The 9,011-nt window shown below is 43.8% G+C and overlaps 1 protein-coding gene across 1 annotated transcript; it reads right to left on the reverse strand.

Annotated features, from left to right (window-relative positions):
- Nucleotides 1-1,122: 1,122 nt before the first annotated feature.
- LOC707323 (proline-rich protein 23E) lies at nucleotides 1,123-1,870 on the reverse strand. The gene is given in 2 exon segments (XM_001100461.4): nucleotides 1,123-1,647; nucleotides 1,649-1,870. Coding segments are annotated over 2 exon segments (747 nt in total).
- Nucleotides 1,871-9,011: the final 7,141 nt, after the last annotated feature.

The following is a 9,011-nucleotide window of genomic DNA, read 5'->3' on the forward strand; positions in this document are numbered from 1 at the left end:
AGCCTAGAGCTCTAAGGTACAACATGAGGAATAAAGCTAATGAAATGGCATTGTGCTAGGGGTTTTTGTCAAATAAGTAAATTTTAGCTTCTCTTGTCACCACAAAAGTAACTGTGAGATGACAGATATTAGTCGGCTTCACTATGGTAACCATTTTACTATCTGTATGTATCCCATATCATGTTATAAACCTCAAACATACACAATAAAATTTTAAAGAAAAATGGAGTACAGCACATAACAATAGCAAGAAATAGCATGGAAAACATGCTAATAAATTTGAATATATAAACAAAATACACTATACATATAATATGGCTAGGTCTTAAACTAATTAATGAAAAATTGGAGAAAACATGATTTATAGCACAGCATCGTTTATTTAAAATTTTTAAAAAGCACACACCATACATTTTACCGGTGTGTGCATTACCCCAGAAGGTGCTGATGGGGTGAGGAGTGAGAAGAGCACACCCGCAAGGACCCAAGGGCGCCAGCGCTCTGAACGAGTTAGCGTTTCTCATTCTGTGTCCACTGGAACAAATAGGTTTTGGAAGCTTCTAGGCAGAGCCCACAGCAAATGCTCACTGGATTCCATGGGTTCCAAAGTGCCTGAGTGTGTGCTTCCCTGGAGGACACATCAATGCTGGAAGAGACAGTGGTAGGCCCCACAGGGTGGCAAGGGATGCGGGGATCCTGCTGAGGGTCTTTGCTGAGGAGGGGCAGAGAGACTCCTGGGCTGGAGGGTGGCACAGGTGCCCAAATACCGAACCTGGAGGCCTATTCTAACTGAGCGCTTCTACAGGGTGGATTGAGCTTAAATAAGCTCATTTTACAAGGTTGCATGCATGCATATTGAGGACTTACAGCAAATCTACTAGAGGGCTGGCCCAGGACAGTCTGGGGAGGAGAAAAGGTGCCAGTATCAGGGCTGAAGGGCAAACAGAAAAACAAGACAGAGAAATAGCAAATAGAGGGCCCTTGCATGAGTCCAGGAGGTGTACTCTGTACTGAGGAGTAGCAAACAACTTACGTCTGAGACTCTTCCAAAAACTAAAAGTCCACAGCTGACTGGGCTCCGCCAGACATGTCTCTGATTGTCGGGTGGGTCTGGAGGGTTGATTAGCACTCAAAGAGGCGGTGGTGGGCCCTGCAGGGTGACCGGGAGCAGGAGCGGGAGCAGCCGGGGTCCAGCTGAGAATCTTCAATGGGGGAAGGGGGCAGAGGGCGGAGCTCTGAGCTGCAGCAGGACAAAGGCACCCAAATACTGAACCTGGAAGCCCATTCTGAGGGAGGGGCTTTTCTTGTCTTCAAGTAGGGAGCTCCTCTGGATGGCCCCCCTAGGACAGCCGTGGGGGCTGAGCTGGCTGGAGTCCGGCATCCCACCTGGGGACAGTGGCTGGAGGTGGCCTCACCCAGAGTAGGAGAAGCCAAGGAGTAGGTGGGTGGGAATCTCGTGGGGAAAGGAAATAGGTTGGGGGCCAAGGCAGCCAGGTATGGACTTCCTATGAGGGGGTCAAAACTGGAGGCACCCCTCCAATATAGCCACACTGAAGGCACCAAGGCAGCTGGAGGGAGATAACCCATCCAGAGATACCCACCATAGAGCACCCATGGGTAAGCCCAGAAGGCTGGGTAAGCTTGTGGGGGAAAATCCCATGCAGGAGTAGACGACACAGGAAGTCCCAACAACGGGCCAGAGGGCCAGGTCAGTTACACGCTGGGCTCCCAAGCAGGTACAGGAACCATAGGCAGAGCCCACGGCCACCCAGGGCGTTGCGGTTGCCAGAGTCCCGTGGGCTTCCTCGGAGGCCTGGAAGGCACAGCGGACCTTCTGCTCTGCTTATTTCTCTGATGCACCTGTGCCCATCTTAGATGAGCCGTACTCTTCAAAGCCCCGAAGTGTCCAGCAAGTGCACTCCTCCGCAAGCTGAGGCCACACGTACCTCAGGGGGCTCCTGGTATCTGTGGGGTGAGCAGACAGCCGGTCAGAGGGCAGGGAGACCAAGTCGCTCAGGAGGGGACGGGAAGAGGGGGACAGCTGGGGGTGAGGTGATAGAAGAGCCAAAGTTAAGGCATCTCCAGGGATAATGAGGAGCAAGGTGTCCTGGGTAGGAATGAGTGACCCCTGCGGTGGAGGGGTGCACAGCAGCCACGTGAGGCATTTTCTAGGGACATCAAAACAAGTTCTAAATTCGGTTCCTCATGTTTCCCTCTATGCAAGTCACAGAGACTAAAGACTGGAGAGTTTAAGGGAAGAGAGCACCAGCGCTCTTTCTTCTGGCTGGGGTCCTCGACCATGGGAGGTGCCCAGGTGTGGCCTGATGCTCTGAGATGGAAGTTTGGGCAGGGTCAGGGCAGAGGGCCTGTGTGGTTGAAGAAGGATTCATTTCTTCCCAAATGGGCAGAGGACGTGGGGTGGAGGAGAGGCCAGTAGCCCCAGGGAGGATCTTCTTGGGGGACCTGAAGGACATATAATGACAGCCAGTGACAAGAAAGGACTTCAGTGTTTCATAGACGCCTGCAGGCTGAGATGCCCATAGGACAGATGTGGACCACTCACCAAACGGGCCACCCAGAAATTTGAGGCAAAACACCCTGGCCCCAGACTGCAAGAGCAACTCCTGGAAAAGGGGGTGCGCTGAGAAAGTCTCAAGCGCCCAAGGTCACCCACACTGAGGAGGAAATCCCTCTTCCCCAGCTGCCCAAAGGTGGCCTCTAGATGGAAAATCAGTTCAGTTCTGGAAAAACACACTACATTGTATGTACTTCTGGCCTGCGATACGCGTACCCTTGCAAGTTCAGAGCATACTCTAGAGCAAGCTTGTCCAACCTGCGGCCCAGAACGGCTTTGAATGTGGCCCAACACAAATTTGTAAACTTTCTTAAAACAGTACAGAATTGTTTTACAATTTTTTTTTTTGTAGTTCATCAGCTATCTTTAGTGTCAGTGTATTTTATGTGTGGCCCAAGACAATTCTTCTTCTTCCAATGTGGCCCAGGGAAGCCAAAAGATCAGACAACACTGCAAGAGTTAACATGCACAAATGCCTAGTCAGTTTCTCAAAAACTTAATATAGTGGAGAAGGCCCTTTGTGCATGATACCAAGACCAGAAAATATAGGCAGATAAAACTGGCTATTTAAAAACTGAATGTCTGGTTAAAAAAAAAAAACCCACAAAATTATCATGTTCAAAATCAAAAGACAAACCACAGAATAGAGAGGGATATCTCCAACATGTGGCAGACCAGAGCTAATCATGTGTCAGATACAGACAGTGCTTGCTAGTCCACGGCAGGTAAATAAGACCCCATCAACAATCTTGCCCGAGGGCAACCACAAGCAAGCCACAGAATAAGCTACACAAAACCAGGTAAAAATGTTCCACTTCACCATGTTTTTTTAAAAAAAATCAAATTACAAAAATGGAACTTTGATTTTTACAATTAATTTGATAAAGAATAAAGCCCTATACTGGCTTTTCAAAGGATATGGAGAAAAACATGCTGGTTTTGTTGTTTACTCTTTGGGGGTCCAACTTAGCAACAGGTATCAAATTCAAAACCCGATTTCCTTGTCCGAAGAAGCCAGACTGCCTTCATCTGGGTCCCCTAGGGCGCACCTAGGAGCAAAATGTTCAGGACGCTGGTCCCCAGGGCAGAACAGAGACCACATTAATCTGGGCCTCTACCCACACCTCGCAGCTGCAGCGGGTGGAGGGACGATTCTGCGAGGGGGCAGGCCGGAGGGTCCTGGGCTTGGCTTTTAGGGGAGGGGCTGAGCCCGAAGCTGAGGGAACAAGTTGGAGAGAGCTGTCTCATAGGGTGGGGTGCAAGGCGGACACTTTCAAGCCTGTTGAACTGCAAGAGAAGCAGGGAAGGGGCGGGAAGGAGGAGAGGGGTGATGCCAGGAGTTGGGTGGGAGAAGGCGGAGAGGATGGTGTCAGAGAAGGTCCTCAGGCCCTCGTCCCACCCCCTCAGCTATCCCATCAGGCTTTGTTCTTTCTCGTGAGTTACCCACTTGGTCTTTCTAGAACGTTTCTTTCCAGCGAAGTCCCTGAAGTGGTTGAGGTTCGTCCACAGAGTTGAAATGCTCTCGCAAGAGGTCTTGGGGCTCCCTAGGCGTTACTGTCCCCGGTCCAGGTGGCGGCAGGAGTCCACTGGAGGCTCCAGGTTCCAAGCGGCCCAGGAGCGCCGTCCCCCGGGCTTTTACGGGAATACGCGCAGCCGCGAGGCGGGGCCTGGAATCCTGGCAGTGGTCAGAAGAGGCCCCAGGACTCAATCAGTCTCCGAGGTGTAGACGCCGGTGGGGTTGATTGGGTCAGCGGCTTATCCCAGAAATGAAAGTGGAACGCAATTGTATTGAGGGCTACACCGAAAAGCGCAGAGGTGTTACCAGGATGTGAAGACGTTCCCCTCTCGGGGTGGGAGGCAGCGGGGAGGAGTCCTGGAGGCGGTAGCTTTCGGTGGAGTCTGCACTCTGGAGGGGCCCCATCCGAGCTGGGGGAGTGGAGCTGGCGGGAGAGGGGACAGGAGGCCCACAGGGCCAGAGGGGAGGCCAGTGAGGCTGGAGCAGAGTGAACGTTTCGGGGAATGCAGAGCCAGACAGTCGAACGGCTGCGCCTTCCGCCTTCCAAGGCCTTGTGGATAGGGCAAAGAAGTTGGTCTCTGTCCCGGGAGCAACGCGAGCCATTGCGGAGTTTTCATCAGAAGCAGTAGTGTGCTCAGCTGGGGCAGATCCTGCGTTTGCCGGGTCCGAAGCTTAAACAATTGGGCCATCCCACAGGAAGAGAAGTCAGATGTTCTGAATGTGCATGTTCCTTTGAGTGCGGTCATTCGGGTATGCAGCTCTCAGTACCCCCATACCCTGACGTTTAAGGGGAGCTTCCTCTGTGCTAGGCTCTGTTCTGAGCACCTCGCACGCATTCTCTCATTTCATCCTCACACCACCTTGGGAGACCCACGTTAATACAATCAACGGGATCCAGAAAATCCAGTTGCTTATGGAGAAGGTCACAAGAAGCCCCAAAGTAGACATCGTAAAATGTATGCAACACTACTGATTGTCCCAGATGACCAGCAGCGGTCACTTCTCCGAGAGCCCGGCTGCCTCTGGGTGCTGATAGCATTGCACCTTCCCTGCCATTCAGCCCAAAATGGTCATGAACCCCTATTGTCCACAGAGACTTTGACATTCCTTCTTGCTTTCCTTACCTTTTCCTAGACCTCTGAAAATAGTCCATACATTAACATTCAGTGTTCTTCAATTAACCATTTGAATGTTCCACACCGGAACCTTGCCCAATACACTTTCCTTGGTTCTTCAAAATGGATCTTGCCTTGAGTCATATTTTGTCTGAGATCACTCTTACCATATATGCTTTTTGTTCAGTTGTTAGTATTACTGTCAGTATTCATCTTTTTTAAAATTTGTTTGAGACAGGGTTTCCCTCTGTTGCCCCAGCTAGAGTGCAGTGGAGCGATCATAATTCACTGCAGCTTCAAACTCCTGGGTGCAAGCAATCCTCCCACCTCGGCCTCCCAAAGTGCTGGGATTGCAGACATGAGCCAAGGGGACTGGTCAGTACTTATCTTTCAATAAATAGCTTTACTTAATTCATATTTGTTTTCCTTAAATTAGTGAATCAATAGCTATATTCTCCCTCCATGAAAACAATATTCTTAGCACCATTTAAAAATTATCCTTTCGTATTTTCCTTATATTAACACCCTATATTAATGTTGGGAATATTACCTTGATCTTGTTATATCATTTTTTAACCCATACTTATTTAGACTAACAGCTTTCACTAATGACTGTGTTCACTGTTGCATTTTGACTTACACAATTTCTTTCTTGATTAATTTCCTTTAAAATTTTGATTCTATAATTTCTATAATATATAATTCATATAATACTATAATTTATATTCTGTTAGTCACTCTAGGAGGAAAGTTTGGAAAGTTTTTATATGCAAAAACATAGTTCATTCTCAATTTTGATTGACAGTTTGGCTGGGTATAGAATTCTAGGTTCAGAGTTACTTGATCTTAGCACTTTGAAAATAATGTTTAATTAACCTCTTGCCTCACTTTTGTTGCTGAGAACTGTGATTTTTATCAGAATCTTTCTTTATAGTTCCTTTTCCCATGTAACTAATAAAAATTTTTCTTCATCCTTTCATATTTTGACATGTCCTTGGAATGTAATTATGATTTGTTTTTATTATATGGTGGTTTGTTCTGCTACACATTTGGTATGACCTTTCAATTTGAAGATTAATTTCTTTCTTCAGTTTTAATCACCTCTAACATTCATTAAGTTGATTAATGATTCACTAGTTTCACCGAAGAAAATCTGTTTCTGACACTTATAATGGGATTAAGCCAGAAATACCCAAGAAATCTTATGGAAGAATAAAGTGGAGGACTTACACTTCCAGATTTTAAGATCTGCTATAAAGCTATAACAAATAAGTTAGCAATAGCCAAATAGATTAATGAAACAAAATAAAGAGTCCATGAACAGACCCACACAAAATTTTCAACAAAGGGGCCAATGATTCAATATCTAAATGAAGTGCTTCTCAATGAATGTTGCTGGAGCACATGAATATCCATATCAAAAATAAATAGATCTTGTCCCCTCATGCATCACATCATAGGCAAAATTCATTTGATGTGGGTCATAGACTTGATTTTACTTTTAAAATAATAAAAGACAAAATAATAAAGCTTCTAAAAGAAAAATAAGAATATTTTCATTATTTTGATAACTGTACTATAGTTCCATAAGATAGTAAAATTAGAGAAAGCTGGATGAAGGGTATACATAAATTCTCTGTATTATCTTTCACAACTTTTCTGTAAATCTAAAATTACTTTTAAATAAAAGGTTTCAAAAAGGCATAACTTTATAACTTTGAGACAGGCAAATATTACTTAAATAATAAACAAAAAAGGTAACCATAAAGGAAAAGATTGATAAATTTTACTCCATTAAAATTAAAAGCCATTTATAAGAAGACACCATAAAGAGAATGAAAAGACAAGCTACGGACCAGAGGAAGATGTTTGTAATACATGTATCCAACCAACGATACAGGTACAGAATATATTAAAAGCTTCTACAAATCAATGATCACAGCTCACAAATCAGTGGTCACAGCCACTCAGGAGGCTGAGGTGGGAGTCAAGGCTGTGGTGAGCTATGGTAGAACCACTGCACTCCAGCCTGGGCGACCGAGTGAGATCCTGTCTCTAATTAATTAATCGATTACATTTTTTAAAACTTAAATTGACATTACTCAGTGCTGAGAAGCATGTGAAGGAACTGGAACCCTCAAAAGTTGATAGTGAGACTTTAAATTGGAATAATACTTTAGAAAACTGGCAGTACCTTATAATCCAAAATTTACACTCCCAGGTGTTATATGTACACACACACATATATATGAAAAAGATAACTGCATGAGTCCACAAAATATATGTACAAGAGTGTTTAGAGCAATTTTATTCATAAAAGGTAAAATTGGGAACAACCCAAATATTCATCAACAAAAGTGTGACATGTTCATACAACAGAATGATACACAGCAATAAAAACAAATGTACTGTTGCTCCATGTCATAAGAGACATGAATCTCACAGACATAATGTTGAGCTAAATTAACCAGACATAAAGGAGTTCATTCTGTGTGGTTTAAGTCGTATAACATTTAAAAGCAGACAAAAATAATCTATAGCAATAATCTATAATGGTAAATGTTAGAAGTCACCCCCAGGGCCAGAGGGTGGTTTGGATTGGTGGGAGGGGGCCCCTGGGAAGCTTCTGGGGGCTAGGGGTGATTTATATCTTGATAGTTACATATGTTTACATAGATAAAATTACAATAAAAATTCATTGACATATGGGAGTCCTAGAGAGGGAGGAAAGAGAAAAAGGAGCAGAAAGAATATTTTTAAAAATAGTGGCTGAAAACTTGACAAATTGGATGAAAAACAATCCCCACATCCAAGAACTTTAATGAACTCCAAGTAAGATAAACTCAGAGATCCATACCTAGACAGATTATAATGAATAACACATTCCTAAATAGCCAATGGGTCAATGAGAAATCACAAAGAAAATTAGAAAAGACTTTGAGATGAATGAAAACAAATATGCAACATGCCAAAACATGTGGGTTACAGTGAAAGCAGTGCTCAGAGGGAATTTATATCTGTAAATGCCTAGGTTAAAAAAAGAAGAAAGCTCAAATCAATACCCTGACCTTCAACCTTAAGAATCTAGAAAAAGAAGAGCAAACCAAACTCAAAGCAAGAACAAGGAAGTAAATAATAAAAACTAAAGTGGAAATAATGAAATAGAAAATGGAAAAGCAATAGAGAGAAATCAGTGAAACCAAAACATAGTTATTGAAGAAGACCACAAAATTGACAAATGTTTAAGCCAGATTGACCAAGAATAAAAGAGAGAAGACCCAAATTACTAAAATCAAGAATCAAAGAGGGGACATTACTACCAACCTTACAGAAATAAAAAGGATTATAAGAAAATACTAAGAACAACGGTAAACCAACCAATTAGACCAGCTAGATAAAAACAGAAAAATTTCTAGAAAGACACAAACTACCAAAACTGACTCATGAAGAAACACAAAAATCTGAATAGACTTATGACAATAAAGAGATTAAATCAGTGATCAAAAACTTCTCAACAAAGAAAAGCCCAGGACAAGATAGGTTCACTGGTAAATTCTACCAAGTGTTTAAAGAATTAACACCAAACCTCAAACTCATCCTAAAAATAGAAGAGAAGGGAAGATTTTCCAACTTATTCTATGATACCAGCGTTACCCTAATACCAAAGCCAGACAAAAACATCACAAGAAAACTACAAACCAATAACTCTTATGAAAATTCTCAAGAAAATACTAGCAAATCAAGTCCAACAACATATACACACAATTATACAAGACCAAGTGGGATTTACCCCCAAAATGCAAAG

The sequence above is a fragment of the Macaca mulatta genome, chromosome 2, assembly GCF_049350105.2.
Source record: "Macaca mulatta isolate MMU2019108-1 chromosome 2, T2T-MMU8v2.0, whole genome shotgun sequence".
Lineage (NCBI taxonomy): Eukaryota > Metazoa > Chordata > Mammalia > Primates > Cercopithecidae > Macaca > Macaca mulatta.